The sequence below is a fragment of the Corvus moneduloides genome, chromosome 1, assembly GCF_009650955.1.
Source record: "Corvus moneduloides isolate bCorMon1 chromosome 1, bCorMon1.pri, whole genome shotgun sequence".
In the NCBI taxonomy this organism is placed as follows: Eukaryota; Metazoa; Chordata; class Aves; order Passeriformes; family Corvidae; genus Corvus; species Corvus moneduloides.
The window spans coordinates 39510274-39532300 of record NC_045476.1 but is presented as its reverse complement, the minus strand read 5'-3'; the positions used below and the strand labels follow the sequence as shown (position 1 = coordinate 39532300).

General features: G+C 42.3%; 2 protein-coding genes across 2 annotated transcripts in view; both read left to right on the top strand.

Annotated features, from left to right (window-relative positions):
• The window catches only part of METTL6 (methyltransferase like 6), a 39699-nt gene extending 29104 nt beyond the window's left edge, over positions 1-10595 (top strand). The window contains exon 6 of the mRNA XM_032106958.1: positions 9769-10595. Within this exon, the coding sequence (XP_031962849.1) occupies positions 9769-9773 (5 nt within the window). The 3' untranslated portion in view covers positions 9774-10595. The remainder of the gene's footprint in view (positions 1-9768) is intronic.
• A 440-nt stretch (positions 10596-11035) lies between these two features.
• Positions 11036-22027, top strand: part of SH3BP5 (SH3 domain binding protein 5) — a 51765-nt gene continuing 40773 nt past the window's right edge. Inside the window, exons 1-2 of the mRNA XM_032106936.1 lie at positions 11036-11178; positions 13323-13385. Coding sequence (XP_031962827.1) covers positions 11098-11178; positions 13323-13385 — 144 coding nt within the window. The 5' untranslated portion in view covers positions 11036-11097. The remainder of the gene's footprint in view (positions 11179-13322; positions 13386-22027) is intronic.

The following is a 22027-nucleotide window of genomic DNA, read 5'->3' as shown; positions in this document are numbered from 1 at the left end:
CTTCAGCTAGGAAGGAAAGAGGCACAGTTCCCTTAAACTCAGGGGAGCTCTACTAACCTGTGCAAGTGGCAGATATGATCCATTATTGTTAGTGCTCCTAGATGGTGAAATGTGTCCAGATGCTGTTACTGCAGGCAGGGAAGAAGAAGCCACAGTTTTGTCCTTAATCTGTATCTTTGTAATGCTACAGTAGGGGGAAAAGGTGAAGAAGCATCTTGCCTCCTCTCACTTCTGCTCGTATTTACTCATGGATGTGACAAGCTGTCATTTTCTAGTTTGTGTGAAAAGTGACACTTATTTCCCTTCCCCCCATTGCAACCTTGCCAATGTATTTGCTGCATGCAGATAGAGAGTTGTGTTCATTTCCCTAGCAGATGTCACAGTGATTCAGTGCAAAATCTGCTTGGGGACATGATGATAATTGAACTGTCCTCCAGGAAGGGGAGATGAATGCGTGGGTATTTTCTGCTTCTCTTACAACAGTAGAGCTTTATATTTCAGATCCTCGATTCAGAGCTTTAGTTTTCCATTTTTCCCAAGCAGGCTGGGTGAGATGTACTGACATACCAATGTGAATCCAAGATGATGTTTGAACTGTGTGTTATCTAAACTGTTTAGGAACTGACTTTGTATGCAATGCCATTGTGAAGTGACAGTTGTATGATATTTAGATACAAGAAAGCATCTACTAGTAGAATGTAAATACTACTTTTATTTAAAGTGAGGTTTAATTAAGTGCTGGCTCCTGATACTCAAAATTTACTGAGAATGCTTTTCCTTTCTTTCACTTCTGCATCTAACTTACATGTAAAAATCATTCACTGCCAAGGAAGTGGCTCAAGAAGTTTTGGTATTCTTGTTATGACAACCCAGGGGTACCACTTCCTGCTTCAGAGTACAAGCTGATAATATAGCTGCAGCACAGTAATACAGGAGCCAAATTTAAAAAGAGTAAAAAGCACTAACTAGCTGCTCACGTTGCAGCTGCTATGCAATTGTTTGATAGCTGTATAGTTGATGTGTGTGGCTGTCATATGCAATCTCCAGTTTGCATGCATTCTTGGTGCCTGTGTATTCTTCCAGGAGTTCCCAACTGCCTGCTATTTTCTGTTGTTACGAGTAGATGTTTACATGCAGTGCATCTCCAGCTGGCTCTTGACCAAGCTGTCTCAGAGCTCGTGGAAATACGCCTCCTTTAATAAAGTTAATGTCAGTGGAGGTTGCCATCTTCAACCATTTTGATATCCTTGGCACAAAGAAAATGCTGTTTCCTCCCTCTGGAGGATTAGACAGCATTAAAGCTGCTCCATCTGTGAAGATTAGCACACTGCTGGGTGGGTGTTTTTTCTCCCTTTCCCCCCTTGAAAGAATTACTGCTTCAAAGGGGCGCCTGCAAGAGGAGAGCTGTGCTGCAGACTGCCTGACATCTGCTTTGTTCCTTTTGCTCTGCCTGCAGAATGCCTGCACCTGAAAATCAGTTTCATCTCCTGCTGTTTGGAGAGGATGTTCCTGTGCTGGTATCCCACTGCTCATCCTGGCGCTGTGTGAGTGGCAGTGGGAGTACTGAGTCTGCCCCTGCAGTTACTCCGGGGTGCCCTCCCATTCCTGCTTGCTGGGACTGGGGAGCACTGTGGATGCCAGACTGAGTTTGAGCAGCTTTTGTCCCTGTGCATCAGCATTTCATTTGCATTATTGACAGTTTTCCGAATTTGCCTGGGAAATCTGACAGACGCCTTCTAGGTCCCCAGGGTGCTGAGCACACCAAACCACTCGTGACCAAGGAGGCAGATCCCTCTCCTTTCTGGTAGGCTTGCTGTTGGGAGATTGATATGCCAAATGTCTTTTCAGCTTATTTGGCAATACGTGTATCCTTCTCCAAACAAGGGCTAGATGATCCTCACACACCCATTAAATGCAAATCCCTTCAACTACTTTCCTCCACGTTGATTTCCTCAGTCAATGGTCTTGGCAGCAAATCACCTAGGCAGCCTTTCCTTTTCTAGACCTGGACACTTTTTCTACAAAAAGTAATGTGAAAAACTTAGAGAAATGAAGGTACCCTTTTTTTGGACATAAGAAATAATGTTTTGGACATATAAAATCCCACTGTCCTACCCAGAATCTCCCCCAGATATTCAGTGTACCTACCACTTCCAGGGAATTCAGATACTTTCTCACAGGAGATTTGTTTGTGCTTGGTGGCTCGACAGAAGTGTGCATGCAGGGGTGTGCACGTGGCTTCTGCTGTGAACAGCTCACTTGAAAGGAGCTACCCTGTGTGAGGGTAGGAAATAAAAGGATGGGAGGAAATTGGAGGAAAGGCCAAGGAGCTGAAAGGGAGGCTCAGGGGTCACATTTTAGATCAGAGGAATACAGTCCCCAGTGTGGAGTGATTTGTGTTCATCTGCATCTTAATAAAGGACAATCTGTCAGACTCGACATGATCCTTTTGGGCAGGATTTTCCAAAGGGCTGAAATGTGCTCCCTTATCTCTTCCTGCTGTTGTGGAACTTGCTCCTGAGATATGTAGTGGCTGTTACATTTAGGAAATATACCCACAATCTGAGCTGGAAAAGTGCTGTTCTGATATAATCACTGGAAGAGAATAAAGGAATTGTCATCTTACCTTCTTGTGTCAACAGAACAAGGAAAACAAAACAATGAATGCCCTTTTTGATAAAAGCGAGTAGTTTTTAAATCCAGTTACCTGCACAAAGTAAACCCCACTCTGGAGGTCTAGAGGGCATCTAAAAAAGAAAATTCTGACCGCTGGGGGAGTTGCAGGGACTTTCAAAGTAAAATGTTTCATTTCTGTCCCTATGACCCCTTATTCATTGGAATTGCAAAACTGCCTTCATATTGGAGAGACTTCAGTGAGAGGAATTTGCAGCTAGGGTTGAACACGTTTGCTGTGGCAAAAGAGACTCCTCTGCTGTGGGGAAGATCAACATATTCCAAGTGGTACTGCAAAAATTTTTCAGTCTCTGCAACAGATGAGCAAACCCAGCCACAAAGTGGGAGGTGAAATGAGGAAGCTGCATCATTTTGACAAATGGTGGTGTTGAACCATAGCTAATGGCAACTGCTATGTAACAGCTTATACATGAAAGAAGGGAAAAAGAGAAATGAGGGACAAAGACAAATTAAGGAAGGAGAGAAACAATGGGTTAAACGACACTTGCAATGGTAGAAAGAAGGGGGAGGTATTGAGACTGGGGAAGAAACAAGGCTGAGCTGGGTTGGTGAGGGAGAAGTAGAGATGAGAGAGCTGAGGAGTGGGGAACAGGAGTGAGCTCTGCATTGCAATCCAAAGTGTTTATTAAGATCTAAGAGATGTGAGACATTTGGTCAGATACTGCTGCAGCATGGTTGTGGCAGGGAGGCTTCAAAACCTGCCCTGTGCAGCCTCGGTGCTGCTGTGGGCTGCTCTTGAGCACCAAGATTGAACTGCAGGGATGTGGCTCTGTACCAGCATGCTCCTGCAGGTTATGGCATGGGAGAAGGCAGGAGAGGGATCACAGTTAATCACTACTTCTTCTCCTGACATACAAAGTTGGGTGCTAAAACAGACTCTGCTTCACTCCTACACACAATGTGCTCAATCATTCCATTTTTAGTGCAACAGGAAGCACTGAAAAGTATGATTTTGCCAGGGCAGAAAATCTAGCTATTAATGCTGGGAGAGGGAAAAAGGGGCTTTGTACACAGGAAGCATTTCACTTGTACAAATCTAAGACAGATATTTTTAATTCAAGCATTGTAAAGGTTTGAATTTTCTACATATATGAAAGGGCACACTTGAAGTGTGGACACTTAGGATCTTGCAGACATAATACTCAAATTTGTTAAACTGACAACTTTTTCATTATCTAGCTACTTCATAAGATCATATTTTCTGGCACAAGGTAAATTAGACTATAACCAGCCTGGAAAGGAAACTAAAGAAGAAGGTATAAAAACCATGTCCTGTTTCTCCTGTCACTCCTGCTTATAGGCTTCCCTATGTGGTTAGGAAGCAAATAGACTGTGCAAAGACCTTTCTTAATATCTTGCTAATGAGACTTGGCTGTGGAAGGGCCTGTCCCCATCTCTGGGCTTCCCAGCTGCCTCCCTCTTGACTGCCAGTCTGCCTTCACAACTCAGAGGCAGGAGTTCCCCTTTGGCCACCCATCCCCATCTTTTGTATCTCTAGACATAGACCATGATTCTGCCTTTTCTCTTGGCACTTGAGCTGTTCATGATGATAATGAGGTCCCAAATCTTTCTGTAGCTGCCTGGTCTAATCAGCCCTGTTTGGAAGCTCATTTTGAATAGGTATTTGTTTCCCTCATCCTCTGGGCCATGCTTTTACTTGAAATGTCTACGCTGTTTCCTTCTATTAACCAACTGGCACTTGTAAGAAATGGGATTTGTGCTGGAAACTAAAAGCAAAGGTTCCCCGGATAGGAATGCTCTGAGATCTCTGATGGAAGCTCAAGCTTTTAATGTTGTGTGTTCAGCAGCTTAAAATAGGGTATGGGTGAATTTCCTGCCTGATAACAAGATTAGTAAGAAGCAAAGCCTGTGGTTGGAGAGCCTTCAGCAGTCACCTGGTTGCCTTTGCACAGAGCTGTGCTCCAGCCTGCACGCACCAGGTACCTTTGCTCCGTAGGAGATGACTCGCTGCAGGGAGTGGGTGTCACAAAGCATCTGTCAGGAGCATTGCCTGGGACTAGGAGGCACACTGAGGGCCTTTCCTGGTGAGCTGGAATGTGCCAAGTGTGTAGAGTAGCCCTGCTGCGTGAGGGAAGGGTTGTGGAAATTGCCACCTTTAAGCAACCCTTTGTGGCTCTCTCACAGAAGGTGCACCAGACACACGAATACCCTGAACCAGACTCACAGGAACTTCACTACCCGGAGCTTCTTGTTTGTCCTTACATTTTCAGAGGGACTCCTGCTTTCATCTGTCAGTGTTGCATTTGGTATCATGAGCAGTGTGGGCTGGTGGCAAGAGACCAGTGAAGGGATTTTATCCTTTAAATTTACCAGTGAGAAATCTACTGATACAGTTAAATAGCCACAAATATGGAACAGGTCTGAACATTAAGCAAACTACTGATAAAAGGAGATGTATTCTTGCATGTGGCTGATGTTATTTGAGAGTCAGAGGTGGTTCTTTAAATAACTGCTTTAAATGTGGTTTGCATAGATGTCTAAGTATAAAGAATAAAAGATGAGGGTGGGTGTTTTTGTACTGAATAGCAATGATGTATCCACATCGCTGCAAAGCATTAGTGAATTGTCACGCTGGGTAGAGGAGAATGGCACTTGCATCTCATTTTGGCTCTCATGAGGCAATACCTCTTGTCTAAGGCCTCATTTTGAGTACAGACAACCACCTTTGCATTTGATCCTGCTGCCATTGAAACTGATGTGAGACTGCTTATCAAGGAAAGCAGATCGCAGGACTGGGAACCTGAGTGGATATATTCAACTTAAAAGGGTGCAGTATAGGGTTTTTTGCTGTTCAAGTATCAAGCAAGCACTGTAAAATGGATCTTCCTTATCATTCAGCAGCAGATCTGAGGAAGAGGCTCTTGTTACTCTGTTATTTTCTAAATCTGCAAAAGCAGCACACTGCATTTTGGCCAGAGGAGCAGCAGAACTGCTGCAAATGTAGTGTCATTGCATGGATGGTTTTTTCCAGTGGGAAATTCCACCACTACCAGCCTTGCCAAAAGACAGCTTGGAGGAGGAGAAAATTTCCTGTGATGATGGTGGTTCTTTCCCAATGAAATAAGAACAAGTAGGGAAATCCATCAAGCTGTTAGTCATGCATTTTATACACACATATATATATATAGCATAGTGCATGTGAGTGTGTCTATATGTGTATATAAAAAACTATATTGCACTCACACTCTCTGCATGAAGCATCATCAATTTCAGGCTTCAAAATAATAAGAAAAGTAGCTCATGATATGATGGGACATAAATGTATGTGCAATAGAAAATGGCCCAGCAGCTAATTTTGCTAATAATCTTTGCATTTAGTTTTTATGGAAGATACTAAGATTAGTGTGGCTTGAAAATAGATTGTACCTCTTTGAAATGAGCCTCCTTTCTTTGTAGCCCTGTGAAGCCTGGAGGTTATTTTTAATTTTAAATGGTGGTTGTTAAAGAGAAGTGAAATCAAAGGGTATTTTGGAATATAGCCTTTTCTTTAAATACATTCCTTGTAGGTGGGGAAATCTACAAGTTTTTTGTACCACAGATGCTCAAGCTCCATTAATGTGTCTTTGTGCGCAAGTTCATAAGGCGATACCATCTTACAAACTGGTGTAGGAGAGATAATTGATTTTCAGTGCTTTCTAAGATGCAGAGCACAAACATGCCACAACCGTTGTGAGTATGGAAGCATGAAAATTTGCTTGAGAAATAATCCAGGGGAAGTTTTGATTCTGACCACTTTGTAAGAGTTTAAGGCCCTGCATATGCCTCCAAGAAATTTAAAATCTTGCAGATATGCAGTGCATATCTTCAAAAAAATTTTTGTGCTTAGCCTCTTATAAAAGATTAAGTGATGGAGGCCCAGATCTTCAAATGTACCATGATGGTGGGTGAGATCCCACTTAATGTTTAACAATGTCTCCAACACGTGCAGTATACTTCTGAAAACCAGGAAAGCATACAGGATTTGGACATTGACAGAGCAATGTCTTTGCTGCAGCTTGGAAGACAGAGATGGTGGCTTTGTGTTAAATGAGACATTCCCTGAACTAAACTAATTTCTGGTGTAACATTGCAAAAGTCAGTGTAGTAAACTGGTCTTCAGGGTTAATTCAGTTAAGAAGTTACATGGTGAATTTTATGCTCATAAACGTATTTTGGGGACTGTTTGTTTCTCCTTAGATTGGACTGTTTATACTTCTGTGCTCACTTGTTGGTAAATTATTTAAAACCAAATTGCAACAGCAGTTCAACATTTGAAGCCAATTGGCAGTTAGCCTCTAGCATCATCATCAATGGAAGCAGAAGAATTTTTCAGAGCAGAACTGTTTCTCCTGTTCCCTTGAGGAGAGGAGCAGTATTCTGTAAGCAAGGTTCTGTCTCTTAGGCTGTTTTCTCCTTGAACATTTCCATAAGCTGAAATGTATCTTCAGTTACCAAATGTGCATTAATTAGTCCTGAACTCTGCTCAGTTTGCTATCAGTGTTCAAAAAGAGAAGATACATGTTTATGAGGAAGGAAATGAAACTTTTGATTTGTATTTTAGGCCCTTGCCTCTAGTACTGGGGCAGAAGCAAGCTTTGAGGGCAAGTATAAGCAGAAATTTGAATGTAAGATGATATTTGGAAAAAAACCCAACTCTTCCTTAAAATCCGTTCAGAATCTACCATTATCAAATATATGTAAAATTACACTATCCATTCCCTTTGAATTTTATCCCTAAATTAACTATAGTCATTAGGATGTTTCCTCAGGCAAGTCTTCACTGATGCATACTTCTTCCCAGCTGATTTTATTTAAAATGCAACTTCTAGTTCCCTGATGGCTATTCAGAAATGTAATACTGAATCTACAAACCATCTTCCACAATGAGGAAGAGAATTCTTCTCTGTATTCCTCCCTCAAAGTACAGATATTTCAATCTTTGCCTTCCCAAATTTTTCCCTTGCCTGTACACTGTGGATTTCTGTGGGACAAATAATGAGGTTATGTAGCAACTTCCCCCAAAAGTAGAGCTGTAGCAGTTCTCTCAGCCTTGCCTAGGCATTTATATGCTTCAAGGTCTGATGTTAATGATAAGGCTTGTACTCCAAATGCCACAAGACAGAGGTGTTGCCTGGTACACTGAAATTGGTTGCTGAAGCAACTTGGCTTTTCCTGCACCAGAACCTCTCCTTGTGCTTTTTAGTTGAGCTGTACCATCTTCAGCATAGCTCATGTTAAGTTGCAGCCCAGCCTGATAGGTCTGGGCTAATTCTCTGCTGTGGCCACTCTGGAATCCCATTAGTGAAAGAGCAAGCGGTTTCTTCCTGCCTTAACTTCAGAGTGCTTTGTTCAAATATTGAATACTTGGGACTAGGGTTTTGAAATATTGATACAGGAGAAAGTACAGACTGTCTCGGTCAGGCCTCGTGCAAGCTTTGCTCAGACGCCTTGGCGCATGGAGGGCCTGTGGGGGAAGCGAAAAGGTCAGCATGACTGGCCTTCTGGGGGTGGGGTGGGGCTGGGGAGGGGTCTGGCCTTTAACAGATTGTGTAGGAGGGATTTGCTGGGATGAGATCACTCATGATTTGGCAAAAGTAATACCCAAGTGCCATGTACCACAGTTCACTTCTTGCACGATATTGACCTAAGCAGAGCACAGAATCATAGAATGGTTTGGGCTAAAAGGGACCTGAAAGATCATCTAGCTCCATCCCCCTGCCATGGGCAACAATGTCTTCCATTAGACCAGGTTGCACAAAGCCCCATCCAATTTGGCCTTGAACACCACCAGGCATGGGGCATGCATAACTTCTCTGGGCAACCTGTTCTAGTGCCTCACCATGCTCACAGTAAAGAACTTAATCCTGATATGCCGTTCCAGGTGGGGTCTCACCAGAGTGGATCAGCGCGGGAGAATCACCTCCCTCGACCTGCTGCCCATGCTTCTCTTGATGCAGCCCAGGATGTGGCTGGCTTTCTATGCTGCAGGCACACATTCCTGAGTCACATTGAGCTTCTTATCCACCAACACCCTCAAGTCCTTCTCCTCAGGGCAGCTTTCAGTACATTCTCCACCCAGCCTGTATTTGTGCTTGGGATGCCCCAGCCCAGGTGCAGCATCTTGCACTTGGCCTTGTTGAACTTTAGGACATTGGCCCAGACCCACCTCTCACACCTGTGAAGGTCCCTTCCCTCTTGCCTGTCAGTCACACCACACAGCTTGGTGTCACCAACAAACCTGTGGAGAGCGGGCTCACGTGTGAGGCCTGCCTATGTGATACACAGGTTTGTTCCTCGGGTAATTCTCGGGTCCTGCTACCCTTTGCATGGGACAGTGGTTCCAGCAAAAACTATGCCGTGGGGAGGAGAAGAAAATGAACATGTAAATAATAGCCTTGAGTCTTTTATCGATCTTTATGTGTACTGAATAGTCTCCCTTTCCCTGTTCTGTCAAATCTTTTCCTTCAGGCCATTTTTCTGTTAATGCTTTAGTGATGTCTGCAGTAATGACAGATGCGCATTCTTCACTGATTTTATTACATGTAGATCTTCCCAATGTATCAGTTTGATATAAAATGATCTCAGTGGCCTCAGGGCTCTATGAGAGATTTCAGATCCATGGGAAAAGGGGCTTGTGTATCCACACCGTCTCTTGCACAGCGCTAAGCTCTGCAGGCAGCTCTCCCAACTTTCTAAATCCACTGTGCTACTGAGGAGAGAGACAGCTTGCTCTGCCTTAATGGTAGCAGATTGATGAGTTTGGCTGGAGGTTTTTTGAGCTGCAACAATCATGGGGATTGTCATAGTAGTAATGGAACAACAGGGTCCTTTGTGCAAACATAACAAATCTCTTTGGGAGAGCATGTCTGTGCAGAAGCACTTCTGCACCCCAAGCAGTGGGCAGTGCTTTTTGTGACATTGCCATGGGTCAGCCTGTGTGGGTTTAGGAGGAACGTGGCATAGGTGCAGTAAATCTTTCACATAGCCTTGTTTTTTAGAAATAAAAGTGATCACAGCAGGACTGTCCACATAAAGTCTTCTGTGCGCAGCTTTGTGTTTTCTGTGCTGTTTTAGGATGATGAGAATGTTGGACATTTGACCACTACAGTCTTGGCATGAGCCACAGCACACCAGGGATGAGAAATGCCAAGACCCTGGGAACCTCTGGCTGTGTGTACACATTGGATTCCCTTAATGGACAGCAGTAAGAGTAAACGCTTGGCTTTGGCTGATTTGGTTTTTGGTTTGTTTTTATTGCCCTCCCCCCTTTACATGATTTCTTCTGCTTGAGAAGTGAAGATGTTGCAAACAACCCATCTGCGTTTTTGCAACACCTCCTCTGTGCCTTGATTATTTTAGTTTGTTGGTGTCACTTTGCATGTTTATACTATTTTCAAATGTTTATGTCACTCTCTTCCCATATTTTGTTTTTTCCCCAGGTGCTTTATAGCATTTGGAAGAGCTTGACTGCTTTTCTTTTGCCTCCTTTTTTACCTTAGTTACCTTAGCAATGTTAATTTTTATCTTCTTATTTTATCTCCTTCTTATTTTTATCTTATAAAGAGATACGAGGAAAGGAAGCTTCTTTCTTCACCACATTTAAACTTTCCATTTTTTTCATTATCTTTTGAGGAATTTTCTAACAAAAAATGGAATTAAATTAGTAGTGATACTTTAAAGGTGGAAATATGTTCCTCCTCTGTTCAAAATTACTTGTTATTCACCCCTGTGATTAGGGAGACACTAATCTGAAGTGCTCTGCTAGACGTGGGCCATGCACGTATGTACTTTTTGTAAGAAGTTCCTTTTTACTGGCAACAAAAGGATGTGTCTTCAGTATGTCTTTTTCTGCTGCATGCAGTAGGTACAGTAGTTGCCCGCTTAGCTTCCACACAATAGAAATCTGGGTTTCATTTGAATTTTCAAGGTTGTTGAATGTGCCTTTAGTATTTTTCTCTTCTCCCTTTCTCCATGCTTTTTAATTTTTTTCTCTGCATAGGCATGTCAGCCTCTAACAGAGCTTGAAAAAGAGAAAAGAAGGGGGAAAAAAATAAATTTAAAAAGCCAGCAAGGTGTCCTTAGCGTTTCCCTACACCTGGAACTACTCATGCTGGTTTCACGCAGTGCCGTTGCGGGGGGGGACCGTGCACGGCAAAACCCCAGGAATCAGAAACACGGGGCGTGAGGGAGGGTTACGGGAAAAAAACAAAAAAAGGAGAAAAAAAAAGGAAACCCCGCAATTTCGCGCTGATTTCCTCCTTGCGGTGCGAAGGCACAAAGAGACGGGGGGCGCTGTGGGGAGGGAGGGGTTCCCCCGGAGGCGGGGCCGGGCGGGGGCCGGGCCGCGGAGCCGGAGCCGGGAGCGGCGGAGCGGGAGGCGCCGGCAGCAGCGGGAGCGCCGCCATGGAGCCGGGGGGCCGGCGAGGCCGCCCCGCCGAGGAGCCACCGCGCCCCGAGGACGAGGAGGTGGATCCCCGCATCCAGGTGAGGGCCTGCCTTCCCACGGCCGGCCGCGTTTTTTAAGGTTATTTTAATATGTATGTTATGGCTGTATGTAATAATGGTTGCCTTTTATTTCACTGCTTTCTGCTGCGTATGTGCATACACACACATATATATATATACATATACATGCGTACAGGCACACGCATATAAATATGTATACACACACACACACATATATATATATATATGTTTCTTCCCGTGCCGGGCGGAGCAGCTCCCGGTGCCTCGGCGCCCGCCGGGAGCGGGGGGAAGCGGCCCCGGGGCGCCCCAGCCCTTTGTTACCCCGGGCATCGCTCCGCGCCGGGCTCTGTTGGGCGTCCCTCCTCCTCCTCCTGCTGAAATCCCCCCTCCCCTTTTTAGTTTTGACCATGACAGCGTGACCTTGCTCGTGGAGCGGGGCTGGTGCTCAGAAATTCATAAATGCGGGAAAACGTAGATATAAAAATTTTATTTCATTATTTTTATCATTATTTTTCATTCCTTTTAGAAAGGAGCTTTAGTGGAATATGGTGCTTCCTCTCTGTGCATGCCTTCTGCAATGCTTTTTATTCTTGCATGGTTTCTAAATAAAGCTTTTCTCCCCAAAATCACGGCTGGACCAATAGCCTGGTGCAAACTTCAAGCATGCTGTGGTCCCTGAAATGAAATGTATTTTTAGGTCGCTACAGATTTACGGCTTTTGCCTCCAGCGTTGTTGGGACTGTTGGTCATGAATGAATATAATGTGTGTACATTGCTGAGAGGATCCTTGGCGTAGGTCCCTGCTTGCTGTAATTGTCATTCTTTTCTCCATCGTGAGTGTTTCATTTTCCAGGGCTGTGCAGAGCAATTGCAAAATTCTCAAAACATGGTTACACAGAGCGAGGCCCTCAGCCAAAAGCTAGCCTGGTACTGCCCTGATTTTAAGAGGCTGAGCTCAGTTGGTGTCTATTGATCTAATTTTGGCCTTAGGTTCTTCATCTTGCAACACGTTTCCACATAGACAATTTGTGAATTGTTGGCAAAAGAATTGTTTTTGTGAAGTTTTCTGTTTGGTTTGAAAAATGGGCTGCTTTGTCTGCTTCCGCAAGAGCCATAAGGTTTTTAGCCTTACAGTAAGAGACGATTAGGTAATTTTTGGATGAGTGTTTGTTTCAGACAACATGGATACACAAATAGGTGTTTTCCAAATCCTAGGAGTAGGAAACAAAATCTGACCTCTGAGGATAAGAAGGCTAAACTGTTGTAATTAATTCCTTTCTGGTTGTAACCAGAGTCATGCCTGTAGTCTAGTGGGAAACTGCTCAAGTAACAATCAATTTACAACGTTCGGTTTGTACAGCAAAACATTTCAAGGCATATTCTGTTACACTGGCTGACAATTAAATAACATTTAAATTGGAGAACACTCCTGTTAAAAATCTTATGATCTCGCATGAAGGAACATGTTGCTCAGATAAAGAAAGTTATTGGATCTCCTCCTGAGGGTTGCTTTTTGTGGTAAGAAAGTCATTAAGAATGAGCTTTTACAGTAACTTCATTCATGCCAACACCACTTCTACTACATATTTATTCAAGGGATTTAGCACTTTGTTTTTGCTGTTAAGGGATCAAAATGTTGGCAGGAAGGCAAACTATGTAAACATAATTGTGTGTCCCATTGACTGATTGTGTTACGAAATGGTTTGCCAAAATCCATAATAAAATGCCTCTGGTGCGGCAAGACGTGTTTCTTATCAGTTCTGTCCTTTCGATGCATGTCTCCTGTGATAGTACAAACTTTATGCTAATCTTTTGGGGTGGGTGTGTCAGTCTCCCTAGTGCCTCGCTGATACTGACTATATTGTTTAACAAGACAGAGCTTACTGTACCTTGTGTTTATTTGTAATAGTGAAGAAGTAGCCAGAGCAGGAAATGTGTTGTCTTAACATAGAACCATAGAGCTTCTCTGATTATTTTTTCTTTTAAGTAGCAAAGTAGAAGACCAGTGGTAAAGTTAAGCTAACCATCTCAAGGTTTCCTCTTTTCACTAAATTCATAAGCCACAGCCTTTGTGAGCTTTCAGTGGGGATGCTGAATGAGCCTTCTCAGACATGTTTTTTTCCCTGATTTCTTACTATGCATCTGACTTTCTTTCTTTCTAGGGGGAGCTAGAAAAACTGAATCAATCTACAGATGATATCAATCGCAGAGAGACGGAGCTGGAGGTACGGAATTTATCCTTGCATTTTCCTTTTGTGCATGTTGAATTTTGTGGACAACAGGGCAGTGGTTTTGAGTAGATTGCCTCCTGAATTTGTGCATCCTGAATGGTGATTTTGCAGCAAGAGTCTGGTGATGATTTTTTTAAAGGTACGAATTGAGCTAACAGCTGAAACAGAAAGGGAGAAGGTAGAGGTATGCTGACAGTGTAAAAACCCAGTGTGGAGAACCTCCACACCACACACCACCACTGCCAGAACTTATTTTTAGGTTTTGACACTAAGCTTAGACAAGTTTTATTTTTACAAGTCACTGTTTTGTGTTTGTTGATTATAGACAGGGAAAGTTTATTTGGTTAAGAGGTTTTTGCCATACAGCTGTCTGCCAGGATCGTCTCTTTGGTGGCTGTTTGGGTTTTTTTTAGCTTATTATCTTTGCCTTTTTTTGTCATCACTTCCTGCGCAGGGAAGGTGATGAAGGAAAGTTGGAATAAAAGACTTCCTGGTTATACAGAGAGGTTTTTGTGGATACTTAAAAATCTAATAGCAAGTCCTGAAGAAATTATTTCTAAATCCCCAAATCTGAGCTTCATCTACTTGGTAGTTGTTCTGGAAAGCTCAACATTATTGATCTAATAATGAAGCAAAACAAACTGGCTTATTTGTCTGTCTAAATTTCCTTTTGTTTGCAAAACAAGGAGGATAAACCCAGTGGAAATGTAAGATGAATATGCTGCTAAAGAAAAACTGCCATAAAAAATGACTTTACATCCTAAATAATTTTGATATCATTACAAAGTTTTGAATCAAAAAATGCTGAGATTGCAGTGATGAACATACTATAAAAGTACATACGTAGATTTCTGTCTATACCTTCAAAATGTCAAAGTCTGATTTGTTTGGTTTTAAAATTTTAAAAAATTTTTTTCCTCATGCATGTCTTTTAATGAGGTGGGTACCTCGAGCAGGGGGTGGTTCTTGGTAGAATTTTAAAATACTGGAGTATCCACTGAGTGCACTGAACAGAAAATAGGTTTATGATCTTAGGAAACAAAGAAGCCTTGTATCTTTTTTCTTCTCCCCACTTGTTTGCATTTTCTGTCATTTGTGGCATGTAGATCACGAATTTATTGGTAAATAAACTTAGTTAAATGGGGAACTACTTGCTATGCAAAATTAAATTATATTCTTGTTGTGAAAACTGTTCAGTGTCTCTAGGTTGATTTAAATTTTATGAGGAACTTTAAAAATCAGTATTCTAGTCTGTAACAGCAGCAATTAAATGGACTTCAGGACTCTTTATATAGATATATTGAAAAAAAAAAATCATTATATGTATCTTTTCAGTCTCCTTATTTCATGCTGAGGTACTGAAATTGAAAGATGGTGTTATGGATAGTTGCCTGGATTCCATTAATTTTGTCACAACCTTGCACTGAGGACGTATTACGAAGCAGATGGAATAGTAATAATAATGCAAAGGCATACTCATGAAATAAGTCCCAGTGACTTTAAGATAGGATTTTGATTAAAATTATTCATGTGATCAAGTGTTTGTTGAGTTTGCAGATTTGTAGCTACTGTGTGTGTGACACATGCTGAGCTGTAGAGGCTGAAAGGCTCCTGGAAATATAATTGTAAATAAAAAAGCAGAATTGCCACATTAGCTTGGTCTTACATTGTTGCGTACTTAGCATAATAAGTACCAGGTGTTAGGTAGAAATCATAAAATCATTCTCTGCACATTGCCATTGTCTGTCTGTAGTACTTACTGTAAGCAGTCTTTGATGGAATTAAGGTGAAATACCACCAACAGTATGCTTTCTTGAATGCTTCCTCCTCACTTTTCATCCAAAAATCTTACTGGATGGATGCCAGTTTGTGTTAACATGCAACTGCATTATTTTTAATCTGTAGAGATTTTCATTACATTTGATCTACTGAAATATTGAGGACAAATGCAGTTGGATGATGTAAGAGAAGCTTAATTTATATACAGGTTGATAAATGCATTTTAGATGGACTTAAAAGCTTTCTAGAGGAAAGGAATAAAAAAAAAATCCCACAACACCCAGCACTTGTGGTTAGCAGAAAATCTCTGCATACATACTCTGGACAAGAAAAGAAAGATTTGCCAAGCAGCCTTATAGGATAAATCCAGAGTTTGGAAGGAGGAGTTTGGAACTGGGATCATTCTGCTTCTAACACTTCCAAAATCCATGAATGCTGTTGAAAATGTGGGCTTCTGGGAGAGTTTCATGCTGAGTTTCCTTTTGAAGATTTGCTCTTTTGGCTCTTACTAGCTGCTTTGGGTCCCTCTTTCTACCCCTTCCTAGTTTGTGGTGTTCCTGCTATATTTCATTGGAAGAAAGATGTGTTGTGGGTGTTTTTTAACCAGACAGTGGAGTTATATTTATCCTGTTTTGCTAGTATCATTGTCTTCATCTTTTCAATATCTTTAATGGGAGCATGGATGTATCATTACATTATTTAGAGCACAAGATGCTGACTGCCAGGTTCTTGTAGCATTACTTGGTGGTCTATACATTCCCACTGTTGATTTTTTCCCAGAATAATCTGGAAAAGCAATGGGAGTGTTTGAGTAGAAGGTATGTTTCTTTCAAGGAAGTTCAGAAAAAGACACCCATGTTTTTGTGACTTGATGTACTCTCTGATAAGCAGGAAGGGTAACCTTGTGGCATCTGAGTTCTGCAAGACTGTTCTGGACTTCCTGTGTGCAGCTTTTTGTGAATTTCTCAAAGTGGGACTGCTGGTTGTCTCCAGTTCCCATTAACTGGAAAAAAAGGCTGTTAAATCCTTCTAAACCCATTCTGTTTCTGTTCTTGTGGTGCCTCAGGTCTGCATCTGCAGAATGGAAGTAATAATGCTGCTTTACCCAGTGGAAGATGTTATGGGGCTGAATTCAGTAGAGGCTTCTAGGATTTTGAGACTACACTGTCTTGATGTAGCCATAGGAATGTCCATGTTTGAGCAATGTTGAAAATATTGGTGTCTGCTGCTTACAGAGGGGATAAAATGGGGAATTCTGTTTTAGGTTGACCAGTCTGCCATTTCTTTTTTTTTTAAGTTCTGCACTGAAACTGACATATGATCTGTTTTTAAGATGAACAGCCTGCTTTTATTAATCTTTTAAAATAAGTTCTGCACCCATACCGCCTGTGAGAGCACTGGATATACATGCATGGCATGACTTGAACTGATAGGTTGAAGTTGGCTACATCTATTCTTTTGCTTGGAAGAATTACTCATTTTTTGCTCTTTTGACCTATCCTATTAAACCCTGAAGAAATACCCTGACCTGCTGACGCTCACAGCCTGTTCAGGAGTTGTGGAGCTGCTGAAGGGCACTGAGTGGCTGGTAGTTATATGTTGTGCTAATGTATTGCCTGTTAATGAATCTTTGATTAGACTTGATTTAAAATCCATAATGCTGCTCACACTAAGTGCAACACTGAGCATTACTGGCATAGCAGAGGGATGATAAGGGTTCTCTGAGGGATTTAACACTTGGCTTCGCTAATGTCCTTGTTTATGTTTGAAGTGTCTGTGAAGAGCTGGGGGAAACATCTTGCAGGGGAGATACAAGTGTATTTTGGCCAAATGCAAGAGCTTTTTTCCTGTTTATTGGAAATGCATCTCCATCTGAACTCACATCAGGAGCTGTGAATGTACTTAACAAATGTGCATGACTTGCCTGTCCAGCCAGCTCATACGCAGCTTGGACTGGCTCTGAGAGTACAGCTCAGATGTAACAAATTCACCCGGGGACCCTCTGGCAGCATTGTGGGGAGGGGAAATGCAGCACATACCACTAAAATTACCACTGGAATCCCAGCTATCCCAAATGTGGTTTTTGTTAGAGAGAGTTTTTGTGTTGCTGGAGCTACGAGCTTGCCAATGTTTGTTCATGGGAGATACTGCACAGGAAAACTAGAGCTGAACAGTGCTGCTTTCAGCTATGCTCGTTATTTTAGAGGGCCTGGCTGGGATCCTCCTTGTGTGCTTGCCTAGATCCTCTAGTCCTGATCTGCAAGAGTTTGTGTTACTTTTAGTCCTGGATTTATCATAAAGGTCACCCTGGGTTGTTGTTGGATAGAAGGTCAAGGGTTTATTAGCCGTGGTGCTCTTTCACTTGTGAGCCATGTCAGCATTTGAAACCGTCTCAGAAGGGGAAGGACTTTTTGTCATGGTTTAACCCCAGCTGGCTGCTAAGCATGACACAGCCCCTCGCTCCCTCCCTGCCGGTGGGACTGGAGAGAGAACCAGAAGAGTAAAAGTGAGAAAACCTGTGGGCTGAGATAAAGACAGTTATGTAAAACAAAAGCTGCATGCACAGGCAAAGCAAAACAAGGAATTTTTCACTGCTTCCCATTGGCAGGCAGATATTCACCAGTTATTTAGAATTGCTTCTTACTTCTTCGCTAAAATACCTGGTTTTAGGAAAAGAACTTGAGCTGTTGATGCTGTCACACATAAAAAATATAAGTAGATCTTAAGAAAAAATCCTTCATCTTTCAGGTTTTAGAAAAATGACCTCTCAGTGGCTGGAATCTTATTCTGAGCATGCCTCCTTGGCTTGAGGAAACATCTATCTGTGGAAACATCCGCCACCTTATCATATCCCTGTGCAGCATTTTCCAGTGTTCACAAAAGAATGCAGAGATAAGGGCAAAAGCAGCTCACTGGCTGGTGTTCCTGCTGGCTTTTGGAGGAGGATATACATGCGTGACAGATTCGTCACTATCAGGACAAATCTTTCCACATCTCTATGATCTACTTGCTTCCATAGGAAATGGCTCCTGTGTGTGAATTCCTTGTTGTTTTGCCTTCTGCTTTCATCCAAGGATGAGTTAGGGAAGGCTTCTTCCTCTGCTTTGGCTCTGGAAAGATTTTGTCAACCAAGTGAGTCAAAGGGCTTTACTTGATTCATGTTCTTGAAGTAGAGATGTGTTTCCAGCCTGAGAGAGCAAAGGTTAGGTGGAGAAGTTTTGCTTTGGAAGGAGCGCCCAGTGCTCGCCCATGCCTGCTTTCTTCTCTCTTCTTCTAAGAGAATTAAAAACATTTGTAGTAAAAAGTATTGGTAGTCTCAGTTTGTAACTGTCTGCAAGCAGGAGGTTAGAGCAACTGTCAGGTACTGATTTTTTAATTGTTCTTAGATGGCAAATTAGTAGCTGTCTACAAAAAAAAACCAGACCAAAGACTTTTCCTATCCCTTAAAAATTGAGATGCTACTTATCCCCTACCTTGCACTTTGTTTTTAAGGTTTGGTCGCCAGTGTGGCTCACTTGAACTGTTCAGGTGCCAAATAGATGTTAAAAGTGTCTTTAACTGGTTTGATGCTTGAGGGTAGATTTCTGAGCACACCTTGTGCATCTGTTTGGTGTGTATGGATGATACTGATGCTGGTTTAACTTGGAGATGAGCTTTTGCAGCTGGTAGGTCCTTGTAGCAGAGAAGATGGGGATGGATACTGTCAGCCTCTTGGAAATAGATGAAGCCTGTCTCTCAGTCAGCAATTCCATTTCCCATGCACCTCCCACACTTGTCAGAGGTTCTGCACACCAGACTGGCAGAATGGTCATGGCACAACCTTTGTAAATGAAATTTAGATGTGCTTGGTACGAAGTTGCTTCAGACATGGTTGATATGTTAAGCTCATTTTTAAAATAAAATTGTTTGAGAATACATATTTCATTTGATGAGCAGAAATAGTTATTTGCCTGTCATCTGGCATCTAACACCAGCTCATCACCATCACTCATGAGAGAGGAAAACAAGAGTGCTTTTTTCTCTTGACAGGTGCAGTATGGCTTGAAAGTTGTATTTTAGTTTTCCCCCCACATTTAAGAGTGGATCTTGAAAATGCTGCTGTGTGGATGACCTGTCCTTAAGTGTGGTCCCTCTTTTGGTGCAGTATCAAATAGCTGCCCAACAGCAAGTCACTGGAAACAAAGTCTGCTTTTAATAATGAGCTATTGCAGCAAAAACATATATGGGGTAGAGGTCTGGCATGCTCCCTAAGACAGTGCTAGTGAAATCTGTTTTGAAAGTTGATGAGCGTGGAGCTCTCGCAGCCGTAGAACAAGATGTTGAAACGTAAACTGCAGCTGTTCACATGGTGCACTAAGTGCTCTGCCTGCTTGAGTGTGTGTATGACAAACACCTAGCTAGTGAGAGTCTACTTATTAAGGCTGTAATTTAAGTGAGAAGCTTCTCCTGCTACTTTTCTTTTTTTTTTTTACACCCTGCGACACTCACTGAGGATAAAGTGCCTTAATCAGCTTTTGTCCAGCTTGGAGAAGGTTTATCATCATCTCATTTGAGCAAACAGGAGGGAAAAAACATTGAAAGCTGACTGGCTAACATTTTCAATGTCATCTTTCTATTTCTAAAATCAGCAGCAAGGTGTTCTTGAAAATGATCGCAGAAGATTAGGAGTGAGCAGAGGGGAAAACATGCTTTAAAAATGTTGGGATGTTTGAGATGTCTCATGTCAGTTGCATTGCTTCTGTTAGAGTCTGTGTATGTATTCAGTGCAGTGAGGAGAAAAACAGAATGTGTTTTTAGAAAACAAAAAACCCCAAACATAAAAATCTACCCAGAAATGGTGAATGCGACTCACATAGTACCTAAGGCTGCATACTTGCTGTTATCAATTAATAGCATTTCTGCTGGAATGAATTATCTTTCAAGAAACTGAAATGCAGAAACTAGAGATTAAGGACTGTGCTAGAAAATTTCTATGGCATATGCTGCTCTGTCTGGGTTTTGCTCATGACAACAAGTTGAAGGAATTGACATATTTTCCTTTCTCTGTTATCCATATATGCTAAATAAAGGTCCAAATGAAGCAAGCGTTTGGCAGTGAAATAGTAACACTTGTATGGAGGGGCAAGTCATGCCAGAGGATTTGATAAGTAGGTTGAAAGTGTTGTGGTTGTCTTCCTAACATGGATGTAGGACTTACCCTGTGGGCACCATGGATGAACTGCAGTGATGTGCTGTTCTGAGCCTCTAAGTTTTTGATGTGAATGTCCTTACAGGAAACACCATTAGGAGGATTTATAGCTTTGAACCACTTCACATGTGGGTCAGAGTGTCTCACTGACAGTAACATGGGAAGCCAGACATAAAGCAGTGAATTAAATCAATTCCCAAGTTACTGCCTTGACCATAATCCCATTCATTTCCATGAACAACAGATGTACTTCTCATGTCATGTAAGGAGTAAGGGTACCAAGCCCAGCCCTACTGGTGCAATTGCCTTGGTGCTTCTGACCTCACCATTTTCACGTGAAGCATAAAAATAGCTGCTGCACCTGTAGTTCTTATTCAGACTTCCTGAGGATTACCTGCCAGGGGAGTTTTGCACTGTCCCAAGGGTGATGTCTTTTGCAGATGCTCTGGCAGCGTGTGGCAGAGCCCACACGCTGTACTGAGGCACAGAGCGTGGCTGTGTGTTTGCAGGAGGGAGCTGTGACCCTGCTCTCAGGAGGTGTTGCCATAGCTCCCAGATCAGAGGCATGTTCAGGAGAGCTGAGTCAGTTTGAGTTGAGGAGGCTGGCTGGTGTGGAGGCACTGGGTTTGCCACAGGAGCACACACAGTGTAGATACACAATGTGGGATCGTTTGCTTTTGTAGTGTAGTTGGGGCTGGTGAAGAGTAAAAGTGGTGCATGTAGTGCAGCAGAGGGCGTGGGTTTGGCATCTCACCTCAGATGTCAGCATCCTGTTGCTGAAGGGGATGGTTGGAAACCTTTGGTACGGGGACTGATCCCAGCAGAGAATGAGCATCTGCTTGTTCTGTCATGCAGAAGGTGTTGGAGCCTGCAGGCTTGTGTTCCTGACAGTCAGGAGCCTGAGAATAAATGTCACTTAAAATAAGTCGCATGGTAGATTATACAGATACAAAGTGCTGGGGTGTTCTGGTTTTTGTTATTGTTCTTCACTGCAACAATGAGGGTGGTTAGACCTAAATAAAGCCTTAAAAGAGGAACCAGTCATCTTTGGAGGAAAATGATAAACTGGAATTTCACAGCAGTGTGTTTTTCGGCTGAAGCTTCCTATTCTGTGTAACTAACACCTGGGTGGAGTTGTGCTCATGGGCAAATGCATATTTCACCATTTGTAAGACCTGTGCTTCAGGCACCAGTTAGAGGAGTGCTTAGAGTTCAGTAATTTGTATCTGCTTCATCGGAGTAGGAGGGAAATGAATGGGTACAGAAGTTGCTGTTAATTTGACTGCTTCGTCCTTGGTGTCTTTCGGGTTTTGTTTTGTTATTTTAAACTCCAAGTGGGGACTAGTCATCTTTTTCCTATTGGATGAGACTGTATACAATTATTACATGAATAAGTTTGGGGTTGGTCTCCAAGCACAGATTTGTAGTGATGATTTCTTTGTTCCAAGTGCTTATCTTACAAACATGGGAATCAAACCTTTTGATGAATCACTGCATAGGGCTTTTTTAACTTAATCTATTTGCTTTGCATGACTAATATCCTTATATGCAGCTTTCCCAAAGAGAGTGAAAAGAAATCTTCAGGCTCATTCATTTAGAAATGAGCTTTTAATTCTGTTCCTGCACCTGCAAAGAATCTTTTTCTTTGTTAAATATACTTCAGTACTTA